This window comes from Fusarium poae, chromosome 3, assembly GCF_019609905.1.
Source record: "Fusarium poae strain DAOMC 252244 chromosome 3, whole genome shotgun sequence".
NCBI lineage: Eukaryota > Fungi > Ascomycota > Sordariomycetes > Hypocreales > Nectriaceae > Fusarium > Fusarium poae.
In genome coordinates this window covers 2752373-2768179 of record NC_058401.1, presented here as the reverse complement: position 1 = coordinate 2768179, position 15807 = coordinate 2752373, and the positions used below count along the sequence as shown (strand labels likewise).

Genomic DNA, 15807 nt, shown 5'->3' with positions numbered 1-15807 from the left:
CCCATATTATCTACTAACCAAGCATTACTATTCTTGTACTAAGGGACGTGGTCTGTGGTTACATTCACGTGGATCTCAAGCATCTCATCAGTCTCACTACTCCCCCACCACAAGCCTAGAAGCTTTACATTAGTACCTAGGAACGCTTGCAGGTGCTTAGAGCCGCATTGTTGACTTTTTGTTCCGTTCTCTCTTCTCGACTACCTCATCTATCCGTCAAGGTGATTTCATTGCAACAACTCCAAAATGGCCGAACAACAACAGGAGGCGCAGGCCCTCTCCTCTATGTTCCCCAATCCGCCGCCCTTTTGGCAAGAGTTTACACCCGATAAAATATCGCGGATTCAAGAACTAAGGACACCATATATTGCCCAGAATGGTGGGGATCCTTTGGCGGTTCGTGTGCCTGATGTCCCTGAAGATCTCATCAATCTGCAACCACCAGCTGAGCCGGCAGATGGGCGGTGGCGTGTATTTGGTGACCAGTATATGGTAAGCCTCTCCGATTGTATATATACCTCTCGTTAGATACGCAATCTGACTGTTGTTTTTCAGCTCGATGACAAGCTCCCAACTCTAGAGGATCAAGGCATCACAAACCTTCCTTCATCTTCACAGTCCGAATCAAAGGACGCCAAGCGCTTTGACCGCGCTCTTGAACTCAAGCGCCTAGCCAAATCTCTACTTCTGAATTTCCTCGAACTTTCTGGCACATTATCACGGAACCCGTCACATGCTGAGGCAAAGGTTCAAGATTTACGCACTCTCTTCATCAACTTCCATCACATTCTTAATGAGTATCGGCCACATCAAGCACGAGAATCTGTTATTGCCCTCATGCAGGAACATCTTGACCGCACGCGCACAGAGACCATGGCTATACGAACACAAGTGGATAAGGCTCGCAGGGTGCTCGATGGCTTGGGAAGCTTGAGCGTGCCTGAGGTGCCGAAGGCTTTGGGGCAACAGTCTGATGAGGAAAATAGGGATGCGCTTGCAAAGCAAAGAGAAGCAGATATATGGGCCACGACAGATGCTTTATTCACTTGAACAGAGACCATGAAACAAATGATGGGACAATATTCACAACACTGATTTTTTCCTACCGAGGAAGTTACAAGGACATCGTCAGCCCCTGCTAGGCGCAACAGGCGAATAATTTACATGGGGTCGTCATTTGTCTTGTTTTGTTTGGACTTATCAGATTGGACTTTGGCCACGACTGTGCGTTTGGGATAAGACCAGTATTCGGGATGAGGAGAGGAGCCTGAACATTGTACAGAAATAAGCGAGAGAGATATACAGAAGGGACACAATTCACTTTTGAGGTTGGTTAAAAGTCTCAATTCAGGTGTTTGCATGGCTACAGTAAGGGATTGCTATAGCAGTTAAAGGCTCTTGCCATTTTAAAATTAAAAAATCCCACTCAGGTGTTGTTCCGCTTAAAGAAGAGGAATACGAAAAAGAAACAGCCCTATGTTACAAACAAGGTTGACAACAGTGTAACATCAGTAGCAGGTATCTATTGCTTTTGTATTGTGTGAGAATAAGGTTGCTCTAAGAGCCCTATCTTTCGTGACGAGGCTGCATTCATCGATTATTAAACTTTGAGGAACACCCACACCAAGTAACATCAGTAACCTAGGTACCTATACAACAAATAAATAAGACATCATGGTGCCTAGTTATACGTTTTGTATTGCCCAACTATAGTGTCATATAGCTTTATTGGATCATTTTCTGTTTATCATTTTATTGCATTTAGTTCATAAGTTATATCGAAATGTCAACGAGCGCTTCCTGTAACATTGTAGTCCATCCTCATAGTCCCTTCGAGAACGTCCTGCCAGGAATGACAACACTTCTTCGTACAAAACTCCTTAATAATCATTCCCTTGTGCAAAATAAAGCATTGCTACTTTACAGGATAGTGCAGGGAATACAGCAGCATTCGTAGTCACCACATTCGATGCATTTGGTCTTGGTGCCTGTAGCCTCGGAGGGCTTGATGATGGACTCGGCAATTGAGGTGGCGGCGCTGCCAGGACCGCTACGGTCGTAGAGGCACTTGGAGGATCCGCAGGCCATTTTGGAGGTTGCTTGGGTGTTGGCGGTAGAGAGTTTGAGGTGGCGGGGATCTACAGTGGGCTTCTTAGCTTCTGGACAACTTTAGGGACGTGAGTTTAAGTAAGTCGGCAGCTTACCAGCGTGTATACAAAGTGAGAGACTCTGGAGTTTAAGGAGAAGAAAGTTGTTGGGTAAGTAGGTATGAAGTGAAGGTGAGAGTTTGGGTTTAGACCTCGAGCTTGGGCCATGAAATGAACCAGAACCGGGCATGGAAGACGACGCCTGCCCGCTTGCCGCCGTCCCCTTTATTGTACGTACCTTCTTCCTACCTATTTTTGGGTACCATGATTGCGTCACCAAAGAGTCGCTGCTTGTGGGGGTGGGTTTCATGTTTCAACGTGAGCACCCTGGATTTGATCCGATCTCTCTTGGCAGATATTGATCCTTGTTGAACTGAAGCTACCCTATATAATCTACAACATCCAATGCCCAAGTACCTGCAACTTCATGTAGAATGTTCTAAATGGCTTGTCGATGGCCCAAGTCGGCTTCCCGCGAGTTTGTAGTGCCGGCGTGCACAATAAAGTAGCCGACCCAAGACAATGCTTAGTACGTCATGGCTTGGAAGGATTGGAGAGGGTAGAGTGTTCTTATTGCAATATTGTATACAGTGGCTTACTGGGAGACTGGGAGACTGGGAGACTGGTATTCTTATTATGTATATACTCAATTCCAGATTGCCGAAATTACACTACCTAGGTACTAACCTAACGCGCTCCCTGTGTACGAACAGATCAAGTGACGTATAAAGGAACACGGCTCAGGCCGTATGGGTCACGTCTGTGTTGGAAAACATAGTCTTGAGAGAAACCTTGACTTGATGATATGTTGCAAATTTGATCTCCGCGGACAGATTAACCTTTGTTGATAACCTTGAAGAAACCGAGAAGACGAAAGCTTACGCCATCAAAAAGAACAAATAAAGGAACACGGCCCATGAATGTGTACTTTGAAATATCATGAATCCAAGAATCATTGTCATTCCATATGTAACAATAAAAAATGTATCAACGAATCATATAAACAAAAGAGAAGTAGTGACGCTTCTCAAAACACCGTATCACCAGACTCCCACATGCCGTTTACTGGTATCATTGAGTTATGTTATCTGCCTTCCATTTGTCCCGTCGCATGGATCATGGTGCAACTGCTCCTCCATTCTTCTCGCTTGTTTCCCTCTCTAGCAGAATACCAAGATGCTGGAGATCGTCACGCGCTTTGGGGTCGCACTCCAGAACTCTTCGAACAACTTCCCACTCCTTACGGGCCATCTGATACGCCTGAGGAAGAATGAACTGTACAGTTGGTGCGTTGATCCAAGGTCCAAGCATTTCCTGGGCAGCTATTATGCCCGCTTGTTGGGCTTGATGCTTGTAGGCATCTGTCACTTTCGGGGGTGCCACTGGCGGTGGTTGAGGTTTGGCGTAATTCGGCGGTTGGGGGATGGGTACAGGTGTTTGAGTGGCAGTCTGCCACTGAGCTGGGGATGACTGCGGCGGAAACCCTCCTTGAGGTGCCTGGGGGGTTGCTGGCGAGAACGCAGGACCGGCCGATGCTGTAGAATTACTCCTCTGTGCGTGAGTGGCAGGGGTTGGTGACCCTACGCCGCTGGCATCTTGCTGGGCAGTGACTCCATCTCTGAGCTGTTTAAGTTGCTCGGGTTCGGTGTGATAGACAAACACGGCAAGCAACATAGGCTCCTCACGCACCCGCGGAATCTTGTTGTCAACTAAGTTGAGCATAAACTCAGGATAGTTGTCCTCTCCTGGCGGAACTGGCACCAGGTAAGTGTCCCGAACGTTGGCTATAGTTTTGTCTCCTATGACGCCATAACGCTTCTTATCGGTGAAATACTTCATAAGAGCAAGGAATTCAGCATGCGCAACTGGAGACACCGGTGTGAGGGACACAACGATGATGTCGGTTGATTTGCTGTAGCGAAGGCCACAGAGATACTCAATGGCAGCCTGCTCGGTAATTCGGCCAGCCACAGTCAACCTCTTAGGGATCAAATTTGACCATGGCCCAACTGAAGCAAAGTTTGCGCCACCGATATACTTGGCTGTTGCTTGGAAATCAGCAATCGAGCTCATAGCAAGCGAGCCACGCCACACAACGTCAGGGTCCTGGGTCTCCTCTGTAGGTGAGTAAGGGGGAGACTCGTTCTCGTCTTGAAGCATGCGATCCACATCAGGATCTACACCAGGACCGTTGGCTCCAGTAACCAGAGCCGAAGGCCTGCGGTTCTGAGACACAGTTGGAGATTTGACGCTCGAGAAAACCTTGGCGATATCAAATTCGGCTTGGCTTGGTGATCGTTGCTTATCATCGCTTTGCTGTGGATGCGAGGCCAGGTCAGGTTGGTCACCTGTTGCAGGCTCCTTCTTAACATGCTGAGGGTCTGGGCGACGAGGCCCTGGCGGAAGAGGGACAGCAGAGTCATTGACGAACGTTTCGTCATCAACAACTTCCTCACCCTTGTGAGTTCTTCGGACACGGGGTCCTGTTTCGGAGGTATAGAGAATCGATTGTTTCTCAGCCTTGGCCTTCATTTCCGCGGTCTGCTTCTGCATTTCTGATGAGGCAAGCTGTTCTGAAGTCATGGTTGCCAAAATCGTGGGAGACAAAGTTTTGTAAATAAGTCCTTGGCATAGCTCCGGGTTGTTCTTCAAGTTGAAGCTCAAGGATTTGATTTGCTGGTTGTACTCTTTCTGCCCCTTGGGTACGGGGTACGCATCATATACGCTACGCTCAACCTGAAGAGCGAAAGTCTCTGACAGGGACTCGACTGTGTCCTCTTCCTCGAACTGAAGATCGCCATGTTTCAGCATCGACGACAGGACATGAATTATAGATTTGCTCAGCGCTTTAGCAGGTCCTGTCCTAGAGCCCGGTAAGTCTGCGATGGTGGTGGCGAGATCATCCGGTGGTGTATACGAAACGGGAACCGGTACAATTCCGTTTTCTGATACACGACGAATCTTAGCTGACTAGATAAGTAATTTGTCAGTACCAACAGTTCCCCGTCAGGGAGACGTTAACATACCTTGCCATCAGCATCCTGAGAATCCTCCCGGTTCTTTCTCTTCCCAGCCTTTGCATCTTTCTTATCTTTCGATGTGTCTGGTGCAGGAGACGACTTAACCTTGGACTTGTCTTCTTCCTTAGTCTCACTGTGCCGCTTGCCCTTTCCTTTACGTCCACCGCGCTTTTTCTTCTTGGACTCCTCCTCGTGTGCTTTGCGCCGGGCTTCCCAGGGCTTCTCTCCTTTGGCTATACCATCGAGCAGCTCCTTGTGGTCATCTGGTCTGCATTGTTCACACCAATAATGTTCAGGGATCTCGTCGTCGAATGAGCTCACCCCCACGCACACATTATGTTGCCATGCGCCGCAGGTCTCGCAGGCTATCCAGGCTTCGCCGGAGTCTTCGTCTTGTTCTGTGGCACCGCAGACACAGCGGATCAACTCATCCTCCTCTTCGTCTTCTTGGTCCTGCTGTTGTTCCTGTTCTTGCTCCTCCTCCTGTTCTTGCTCCTGCTCTTTTGCTTTCTTAGTTTTCTTGGTTTGTCGCTTCTTGGGCACAGTCGCAGGCTCAAGTTCGTCGAATGATTTGGTGTGTTGGCCTTTTGTAGCGCGTACCGATCGTCGAGGTTCTGCTTCGCCTGGATCGTTGCTGTTAGCTGATGCTTTAGAACCCTTGGTGTAGCAAGAATTGACGCGGTTTGGGCCCGCAGCAGATTGGGAGGGATTTGGGGATTTGGCTAGTCTTTGTCGCTTACCAGACATGATTATGGGTTGAGTTGATGCTCGCAGCGTGGATTTTGGAAGTGCGACGCGTATCGGTACCGAACGGCGTGGACCAGTGAGGTAGTGATGGTGTTGGACAGATTTCTACTATTGCAACAAAGCGCAGGATGGTGTGCGCCCTTATACGGGCATTGAAGTAATTACGTGGGAGATGATTGAAAGTCACGACTATGTCAAGAGCAGCTTCAGGTTCTTCCCAGCTGATCCACGCGCAGATGCTTGTCTGTTTTTTCAACCTCTATACGTCTTGGCGCAAAGAGATATTCCAACAGTGTTGGCAAACAGGAATTTCAGATATTCGAGGGGGCAAGGCCGTTTGTTGGTATCTTGAAACCTTCGAAAGGCGTCACAAACTCAAGCAAGACTGCGCGACAAGCTTGTGGTGGTGTAAATCCAGTATCAGTAGGTTGGTGCGGGTCGCGTGCCGAGCCTGGGACGCGCGCACTGTAAAAGTCAAGTTGCCCGATAGAAACTCAATCTGTCGCACTGGAAAATACAAGACAGCAGTTTCACTTCGAGTTGACTGTTAAGGTTATATGTTTTTCAGAAAATCTTTCAAAATGATGATGATGATGATGTAAAAGAGAAGGTGCTAAAGAAAGTGTTGGACGTTGGAGGGGGGAGCTATGCGGAGGAAGATATGAAAACTTCGGCACTAGAAAGAGGTTCCGCCCGCCGCTCATGCCCTACAGCGGTAGAGCGGTTGAAGTGGTCGGGTGGCAGGTGGCAGGGAGTCGCAGGGACCAGGATAAACTCGCGCTTGTGACAGACAATTCAATTCAGGCAATTGCTTGCTCACAATGCTATTCGATGCCTGATTGTGGCAAAATGATTGCCTGACAAACAAGCCATCCATCACAAATGTCAGCAAGCTAATTAGTCATCAGTAAAATTGTAGCCTTGCAGGGCGTGCTTTGATCAGATTGGCTACCTAGGTAGTGATCATCCAGCTTCTTAGGCCTGAGGCACAAACTCTATAGCCTTCCCATACCTAGGTAACAGCTCGGTAGCAGAAAGCTAACGCGGCGCGGCGGCCTAGAGCTCCGTTACAGGTAACCAACTGGCGTGGGCTGCACCGACGTAAACGAATCCACAGCCTCAACTCCAACAACCAGCCATATCCTCACCATCACTACAGTTCTCTGACACTATTCGCTTGGGCTTCGTTAGAGATCTCTTCTTTGCCAACACTTTCAATTTAATTGCCTGAAGGTTTTCACCATGTCTCGCCGTTACGATTCCCGAGTGCGTTGGCCCTTGAAGCTCCAGCCAGTACTTGGAAGCTCTCCCACCTAGGTAGCTAACCGATATCCACAGACAACCATCTTCTCACCAGAGGGCCGTCTTTACCAGGTCGAATATGCTTTAGAGGCTATTTCACATGCAGGTACCGCCATTGGTATTCTGGCCAAGGATGGCATCGTCCTCGCCGCTGAGCGAAAGGTCACCTCAAAGCTGTTGGAGCAGGACACTTCCGCTGAGAAGCTCTACATCTTGAACGAGTGCGCAACCCCTCCATGCTAAGATTCCCCTATACAGAAATGGATGGCTAATCTGCATCATGTGTTCAGTAACATGATCTGCGCCGTCGCTGGAATGACCGCCGATGCCAACATCCTTATCAACTATGCCCGACAAGCCGCTCAGCGATACCTCCTCACTTACAACGAAGACATCCCCTGCGAACAACTCGTACGCCGGCTTTGTGACCTGAAGCAAGGCTACACCCAGCACGGCGGTCTACGTCCATTCGGTGTGTCCTTTATCTACGCTGGTTGGGATCCTCGAAGACAATTCCAGCTCTACCTTAGCAACCCGTCCGGCAACTACGGTGGTTGGAAGGCCACAAGTGCAGGTGCCAACAATGCAAGTGCACAGAGTCTTCTCAAGCAAGACTACAAGGAGGATTGCACTTTGCATGAGGCTTGTGGTATGGCAGTCAAGGTTCTCAGCAAGACGATGGACTCGACCAAGCTGAGCAGCGAGAAGAGTACGTTCTGCTATCAGATCGCTCACAATTATCCCGCTAACATTTGTCTTAGTTGAGTTTGCAACAGTAGGACAGACCGAGGACGGCAAGATCTACCACCGCCTGTGGAGTGCTGACGAGATCACGGCGTTGTTGAAGGAGCATGATCTGGCGAAGAACGAGGAGACAGAGGAAAAGTGAGGAACAAGGCAATAGATTCTTGATAGATGGGGTGAAAGGAAAGGAATGCGGGGCTCCTCTTATCTGCCCCTGTACAATAATATCATGAAATGACCATACAACGAGACAAGGCGTAATCTGACTCTTGACCTCACCAAAGTCTATGGTTGTCGCTGAAGGATACGACGGTCCGATGAAAAACGCCATGCAATGTAGGTGACATTGAGTCGTCTCAAACAAGCACGCAAACTATGCCTAAGTCCCCAGTATCAGCGTCGCGAACCTCTCAAGTTGCCCATCTCGAATCCTACATCTGTCCCTCTTGCTGCCTCCTCATCATCGGTGATGCGTTGCCAGCCGGGCTGGGTGTCAACTCCTGGTCGCGGATACGGCTCGTCGCACTTTTGGCTAGATAGTCGGGGCCAGTGGCGTCTGTAACTCCAATATGCAATGCTCATACCCAGAGCTGAACCGACGCAGACATCGTAAACATCATGGCGGTAATCCTCACATCGTGAGATAGCAACCAGGCCAGCTCCGATGAGTGGTATGAGGCAGACCAAAGCCCGGCTCAGGTCACGGCCGCCAGCTGAGTAGCGGAAAACGTGGAGCTGGCCAGCGAGAAAAAGGCTGAGAAATCCCAATCCTGCAAACGAAAAGGAAGAATGGCCAGAAGGGAATGACCGCCAACCCTCTTGGAGGATGTGGCCGTCTTCTCTCGTGCACACGTCGATGGTCACAAGAGTATTGGCCTTTGTCCCAACTGCGGGCTGACAACGGTCCAGCAAGTCAGGGCGAGGCCGGCCAACAGCATTCTTGATGATGTCAGTGATGAAGGATGTCAGTACGATGGAGATAAGGAATGATAGGTAGGTGACTTCATGCTTAGCAGCTGGTGCTCTTGTGACTATGTTGAAAGCAATAAGAACTGCCAGTGGTATGAATAGGGCGTACACAAAGTTCATGACTATCGGATCCCATTAGCCGTGATCAAAGAGGGTGAGTTCCTATATTTCAAACGTACAGACAGGAACACGCTCATGAACTGCAAACGGGTACGAGATTTGAAGATCGTTGATGAAGAACATGCGATGGAATGGTTTGACAAAAAGCACCGTCTGTAAATCTGTCAACAGTGGTACTCTCTTGCAGAATGTGTTGTACAGACCAGGATCCAACCAGCTAGGAGAAAGAGGAAGCCGACGTAATCAGGCGCATGAGTTGTCTGCGAAGGGTGAGTCTCTATTTGGCGCGTATTGACTTGAATATTTGCAGACCTTCCAGTACCTTCGTAAGAAGGAAATCGGCCCGCTAGATGAGCCATAGTTATGAGTCGGTGCCATGATCGATGATTGTGGTTGAAAATGGGTATGAAGGCCAGAATTGATGGAATATGAGCGGCCTGCAAATGCACAGTTGTTATCTCGTCGCAGGCTCAGATGAAGTTGAAGGGTATTTGTCCTCAATACCGCGTCATATCGTCAGTGAACAGCTCAAAGAGTAATCGGGAAGAATGGAAAGATGATAGTCGATGATGAGGTTGGATGTGTTGCCCAAAGCGGGAATAAGGGGTCCTGAGCTTGGAATTTCTGGGGCCGTCGATATTAACAAAGGCTTCGCACGAACCACGAATAACACAGGCACCTGAAGCAAGGCTGTAGCAAATATTCACGTAATACTAATTTTGTAAATTTTAATGTCAAGATTAGACTTCCGATGTAATTTTGGTCACATAGTAATTTATGCCTGTTTCGTGACATCTTTCCTGTGGCTCAGTTTTGACTGGAAGATCAAGAAAAAGTAATTCATCACAATTGTTGACATTAGCTTTCACAGTACTGGCACTGTATTATTTCAGAGAATATATAGTGATGTATAAATGTCTATCACGTTCAAACTGTTGTCTACAAGAAAGAAGACTCAAGCAGAGATTCTCAGTTTACTGTAAACTTTGAAGAGCTATAGGGTAACCAAAATCCCGCTGGGTCCAAGCTCCTTCGGACTTCGAGAATCGTGAGAGAATCATAACTTTCTGTAGCTTTCTTCCTAGTGCTCTTCAATCCAACTTTACTATCATCAAGCCGTTTTTGCGGACAAAACTTGCGCGCTTTTGTCCACGACGAATACATCATCTGGGGCATACTTGAATATCTATTGCTGTTTTATACTGTCCCCGCGACATCAAAACCTGATGTCATAGTTTGCGACGCGTGCGCCAAACGAAATGCTCAGGTCAACACATACACCCTCGGCAGCTGCTCTGGCGCCGCTGCCTCCAGGATGGAGTGAGCATACCGCGCCGACAGGGCATACATACTATTACAATACAGAAACGAAAGAGTCCACATACAAGCGACCAGGAGTTCAGCCTCCTCCCCAACCAACGCAAGCACCACTACCTGCATACCCTGCATATGGTTCAATACCCTCTCTAGCCGATCCAAATGTCGCCAATGCTTATTTGGCGCAACTCAGCCAAGATAATAATGGACAAAGACAACACAGTTCACGAGGCGGGCATGGTGGTGGCCGCGGAGGCTTCGAAGGTCGACCGCGCCCACAACCTGTGGACAAGCCGAGGAGGAAAGAGGCAATTCCAGGCCATGAACCGTGGATACTAGTCTACACCAAATATTCGAGACGATTTGTGTATAACCCTGTCAAAAACACTAGCTATTGGCGCATACCAGAGAAGCTGATGCCTGCCATTTTGGAGCTTGACAAAGCACGACTAAGGAAGAAGGCAGCAGGCGAAACGCAACAAGAGACGGAAGCGAAGCAAGACGACAAATTAAGAGAAGGACCAGAGAAGCAGGCGATAACCCAAAAGGCAGATGCTCCCATGGCAGGCCTAGACGACGACAGCGAATATGAAGAAGTCGAGGTGACGGACGATGAGGGCGAAGGGCAGGGAGACGATGACGGAGAACACCCCTCTAAGAGGCAGCGAACTGTAGATCCCGAAATGGACGATGACGCGCCCTTGGAATTCACAGAAGCCGACTTTGCAGCACAATTGCAGGCCATGGGAGAAGACTATGGTCTCGACCCAGGAGAATATGATGATGGTAATGCAGACGAGTGGCCGGAAGGCGCCGAGGGAGTGCCCCTATCCGAAGATGATGCCAAATATCTGTTCAAGGATCTCCTGAATGACTTCAACATCAACCCCTACAGTCCGTGGGAGAAGCTTCTAGAGGAAGGCAAGATCATCGATGATTTGAGATACACTGCGCTTAGCACTACGAAAGCACGCCGAGACTGCTGGGATGAATGGACGCGTGAGAAGATTGCAGAGTTGAAGGAGCAGCGAGCGAAGCAGGAAAAGCGGGATCCTCGTATTGCTTACATGGCATTCTTACAAGAAAAGGCGACTCCGAAGCTGTACTGGCCCGAGTTCAAGAGAAAGTACAAAAAGGAGGATGTCATGAAAGATCACAAGATCACGGACAAGGATCGCGAGAAAGCGTATCGAGAACACATTGGGCGGCTGAAAATGCCCCAATCTAAACTCAAGTCCGATTTGACTGCCTTGCTCAAGGCCCAGCCCATACACCTGCTTAACAACAAGTCGCTATCTACCGGCTTACCCGACCCGATTCTCACCGACATTCGATACATATCCCTTGAGCCCAAGATCCGCGATCCCCTGATCGAGGCTTACGTGAGCAACCTGCCTCCACCACCCGAGGATCTGGATGCGGCGAAGGAGGACGAAGAACAGCAAAAGCTACGCGATGCCCGGGAAAAGCGCGAGAAGGCGCTAGAGTCGAGAAATCGCACAGTGGAAGAGCAGAGAAGGAACCGGGAACGTGAGGTGGCGGCCAGTAAAGCCCGATTGCGAGACGAGGAAAGAGAAATCGAGATGGCCATGAGAGTAGGCAAACAGGGTCTACAGAGTCAACTAGAGGTCATGAAGGATACGGAAACAGAGTCCTGATGCATCAAAAAGATTCAGTTGCCTCTCTATCTAAATAAACCATTCCCAATCTTGGTAACCAATCTTTAACAATATCTGAGTCCTTGTATATAATCACAGTCCATACATGAAAGTGAACTTCTTGTCTGCGTAGCGGCGGTCATTGAGTCTCTCGCTCTCGATTTCTTCAGGTGTCATCGTGTCTAATATCGCCCTCTTGCGCTTGTTGACTGCTGCAAGCATGAATCGGTATGATACATACCCGACCAGCGCGATGGCCAGAAAGCCGAGCGTGACGTAGAATGGAAATTTATAGTCGGGCCTGTAACGCTGTCGATATAATTGTGCACCGATCACGCCTCCAAGATTACCGAATCCATTCACGCCAAGTACAAGAGCCCGCTTGCCAGGTTCTGGTGTGTTGCCACTGAGCCAGGCCATAGTCAGGGGAGCAGAAATGTATACGCCCGAGAGCAGTACGCATAGTGATATGTACTGCCCGGTGTTCGAGGAGATCGTGACGGTAAGGACGAGGCCAACAATTCCGAGTAGCAAACCACCCAGAATATGATAACCTCGCTCCTTGTGATGATCAGAGCTCAGGGCAAAGATATAGAGGCCAAGAGCGCCGCAGACAAATGGAGGAACCGTCATCTGATGCCTGGTCAATTGAGTCCAATTTAAGTTCTCGTTCAAGCACGACATACCAAGTTTGCGAGAATAGACTCGTACCCCAACCCCTGAACAACCAGGGGCAGAAAAACCGAGAAGGCGCTGCTGGGAACACTGGCGCAGACGTTGAGTACCAGGACAGTCCAGAGCTTCCAATCCTTGAGCGTTTCGATAAAGTCCCTCTTGCTCAACCGATTTTTCTCTATGCCATCCTCACTGTATTCGTGCTCGACAAATTCGGCATTATCTTGTTTCATTCGTTCGACGGCAAGCTCTCGTTCATCTGGTCGAAGGAACCAGGCAGAACCCGGGCCTTTAGGTAGCCATAGCCAGGCGACGATGGCAAAGAAGCAAGTCAGCGCCCCTTCAATTAGAAATAGGTACTGCCAGTTCTTGAGGCGGCCGCCACGGAGGTGGAAGATTCCGTATGCTTAGGAGATGTCAGTTTTTGCACTACCCAAAGTTGAGTTTGGAACCCACATATTGAGCCGGAGAAGGCGCCAGCAATTGCGTATTGTCCATAAAAAAGGGCAAGTCTGACACAGAAATCATATCGTGGGTAGAAGAATGAGAGATATGCCACAGCTGTGGGATAAAATCCCGCCTCAAAGGCTCCAATGAGCAAACGTGTAGCAATAAGTGCCCCTGGAGCAAAGTCAGAATGTCTCAATATCAAGGCAGTAGTTAATTAGACAAATAGGGTCAACGTACTACGTCCTTTAATAAAAGCCTGACCGATAGTCACTGCACCCCAGCCAAACTGTCGAGTGTTAGCTAGTTCTAGTGGTGCGTAATAATGGATTGACCCGTTAACTTGCCATCAGAAATGGGATCCAATGTTTAGCACCAATGTAACGGCCAGCGGCGGCAGAAACAGGCTGGAGGACAACAAAGGTAACAAAGAACAAGGACACCGCCTCATTAAGGTCATCAGGTTCTGCCCCTATGTCGGTAGTAAATCCTAGAATAAGTTAGTCGACCGAGCCCGTTGACTGAGCACCACAAAATGAAACTGAGGAGTGTAGTGTAGTTGTTGTACCTTGTGTTTCGGCATTGCCAACATTGCCCCTGTCAAGTCCATTGAAGAGGTACAGGAGAGACAGCAGAGGAAGAAGAGCGAAATCTAGCTTCTGGTTCAGCGCTCGGCTTCTTTCCCTGGTCTCATCCATTGAAGCAGTAGCAACATGGCTGGATCGTGTCTTGCTCGACTGTGTCGATTGGAAATCATTTTGATCGGTCATATTGACGGTAGGTAGTTGTAATCCAAGAGGAGGGGGCACGAATGGCTTTCCTCGTAGATCAAGAAAAAATGGGACAAATTGCTCGTAGTGTATTATACAAACTCCACGATCTGTATCTAGGCGTCCTTGTCTCATTCATATACACATCTGGTTGATAGGCAGCAGAGATACTTAACGCTCCCGTACCTACTGAGATTCCGCGATAACTTCGCCCAGATCCCTCAGGTCCGGGATTGCTCTGGGGCTTATCCAAAGGACCCCATCCTACGGGGTTCCCAAGGAACTGGTAAGCGTGATCCATGTGAAGGCCCGATCCGGGTGTCATCTTGTTTGTCACCATTGTCCAAAATCAAGGTTTATTCTCGACCTATCATGAAGTAAGAATCTGACAGAAGACCAGACGCTCGGGATTGAGGCTGACAGGAAAGTGCCTCGAATAGGCATATGGCCAACGCCACTGATGCAACCTAGATCGAGGTTGCATGAGCTCTTTGACACCCACTGACCGCATCTTTAGCCTACACACCAGGGACGTTAATAGTGATGAAGGGCTATGTGAGTGTCAAAGAGTAGCGGGAATGCGGTTAAGGAGCACCATCTTTGACTCATCACTAAGGAGCGGGACTCGCATAATAATCGCCAAGCGCCTCCACAATTGTGCGCAAAACAGGAAAGCGATTATCATCAGTTTCCCGTGATGACCAAATCATGCTGGTAGTGATCTAAGTCACTAGATGGCGTGCGGGCTGTGTCGCTAGGGCTGTAAGGCTGACATATACCCCAGAATCAGGGATCCTTCGCGCTGCTTACTGAGAAAGTACTACCGCACCCTGGAACCCAGTGTTACGCCTTGACTCGTATAAGGGCTTATGAATGATTGAATAGGCCTTCTAGAAAACGAACATCAGGCGATCGTGTTGCCGAATCGAGCAGTCGACTGTCCCAAAGATTCGTCACTAGCACGACATAATCCTCCTAGCTGAAACAAACGTTCCCATTGAGATACACCGGCACTCCACTGGAGCTCTATGTAGACTGGCGCGACTGGATCTAGAAGCCAATTGCATGAAAAGGACTCAAGGCCCGGAACTCACAACTGAAGAGGCCAATGTCAGACAGTCTCCACAGCTGCATTGATTCCATCAGGTTTTCACACGGTGAGCCTGAGCCCGAGAGCTTGTCAGACCTTCCAAGGCAGCAGAGAAGACGAAAAAGGTTGAACACTGCTGCCCATTGGCCAAAGAACAAACAGGAGCAATGTAACTCTTCTTATTGTCGGGGCTAAGCACCATGCTTGGATCTGGCTGACTCGGATTTGGCTCTCAGAGATTGGTAAAGTATTGGTCAGCTTCCTTTGCAACTTCCTCTGCATATCTTAGTATTCCCGCAGAATCGGTAACGCCATATTCATTGATATAATAATTAATCAGATCAGATGGCACCCACTCAAAATACACGTTCTCAACATTGGCTCGACAGTAGGGACCCTGAATGAGGGATGTTGATAGCTCTCCCCAAGCTTGCGTAACCTCTTGAGGGCCATTCTCCTCCTGTGCTGGGGGCTAGAAGGGCAATACCTTCTCCTTCTCAGAAAGGGCGACAATCTTCGCTTGCGGGGCGATGTATCTGGCTGTCAAGATAGTGGGTAACGAACCGACCTTATTGCTAACCGCGGCTGTTCTGTCGATCAAATCCGTTCTGATTAGCACGATATCGATACCTCTCGCCACAACACCGACGCTTGTATCAGTGTGGACTTTCAGATCAAGCATTACCCTGTTTTCATTGGCAAAGGAAGCAATTGCTTGAGCCATTCTAACACCCTCGAAAAGCGGGCGAGATTCGAGCACGTGGATATGTACAGGTTGCAACACCTTCCTAAGAACGTGGG

At 48.9% G+C, this 15807-nt stretch overlaps 7 protein-coding genes across 7 annotated transcripts; 3 read left to right on the top strand and 4 right to left on the bottom strand.

The window, feature by feature from the left end:
• Positions 1 to 246: 246 nt before the first annotated feature.
• FPOAC1_008316 (uncharacterized protein) lies at positions 247 to 1050 on the top strand (the record flags this gene model as incomplete). The annotated part of the gene is made up of 2 exons (XM_044852761.1): positions 247 to 492; positions 556 to 1050. The coding sequence occupies 2 exons, from the start codon at positions 247 to 249 to the stop codon at positions 1048 to 1050; spliced, it is 741 nt and encodes a 246-aa protein (XP_044705431.1).
• An 870-nt stretch (positions 1051 to 1920) lies between these two features.
• FPOAC1_008315 (uncharacterized protein) lies at positions 1921 to 2337 on the bottom strand (the record flags this gene model as incomplete). The annotated part of the gene is made up of 2 exons (XM_044852760.1): positions 1921 to 2138; positions 2205 to 2337. 2 exons carry the CDS (start codon positions 2335 to 2337, stop codon positions 1921 to 1923), a joined length of 351 nt encoding a protein of 116 aa, XP_044705430.1.
• A 926-nt stretch (positions 2338 to 3263) lies between these two features.
• On the bottom strand, positions 3264 to 5914 carry FPOAC1_008314 (uncharacterized protein; the record flags this gene model as incomplete). Its single annotated transcript, XM_044852759.1, has 3 exons — positions 3264 to 5117; positions 5174 to 5790; positions 5908 to 5914. 3 exons carry the CDS (start codon positions 5912 to 5914, stop codon positions 3264 to 3266), a joined length of 2478 nt encoding a protein of 825 aa, XP_044705429.1.
• Positions 5915 to 7156: 1242 nt separating this feature from the next.
• Positions 7157 to 8105, top strand: FPOAC1_008313 (uncharacterized protein; the record flags this gene model as incomplete). The annotated part of the gene is made up of 4 exons (XM_044852758.1): positions 7157 to 7180; positions 7253 to 7437; positions 7507 to 7925; positions 7978 to 8105. 4 exons carry the CDS (start codon positions 7157 to 7159, stop codon positions 8103 to 8105), a joined length of 756 nt encoding a protein of 251 aa, XP_044705428.1.
• A 228-nt stretch (positions 8106 to 8333) lies between these two features.
• On the bottom strand, positions 8334 to 9427 carry FPOAC1_008312 (uncharacterized protein; the record flags this gene model as incomplete). The annotated part of the gene is made up of 5 exons (XM_044852757.1): positions 8334 to 8339; positions 8396 to 9051; positions 9109 to 9202; positions 9253 to 9309; positions 9362 to 9427. 5 exons carry the CDS (start codon positions 9425 to 9427, stop codon positions 8334 to 8336), a joined length of 879 nt encoding a protein of 292 aa, XP_044705427.1.
• An 881-nt stretch (positions 9428 to 10308) lies between these two features.
• On the top strand, positions 10309 to 12024 carry FPOAC1_008311 (uncharacterized protein; the record flags this gene model as incomplete). Its single annotated transcript, XM_044852756.1, has 1 exon — positions 10309 to 12024. The coding sequence occupies one exon, from the start codon at positions 10309 to 10311 to the stop codon at positions 12022 to 12024; it is 1716 nt and encodes a 571-aa protein (XP_044705426.1).
• A 93-nt stretch (positions 12025 to 12117) lies between these two features.
• Positions 12118 to 13916, bottom strand: FPOAC1_008310 (uncharacterized protein; the record flags this gene model as incomplete). The annotated part of the gene is made up of 5 exons (XM_044852755.1): positions 12118 to 12657; positions 12711 to 13105; positions 13156 to 13320; positions 13523 to 13636; positions 13715 to 13916. 5 exons carry the CDS (start codon positions 13914 to 13916, stop codon positions 12118 to 12120), a joined length of 1416 nt encoding a protein of 471 aa, XP_044705425.1.
• Positions 13917 to 15807: the final 1891 nt, after the last annotated feature.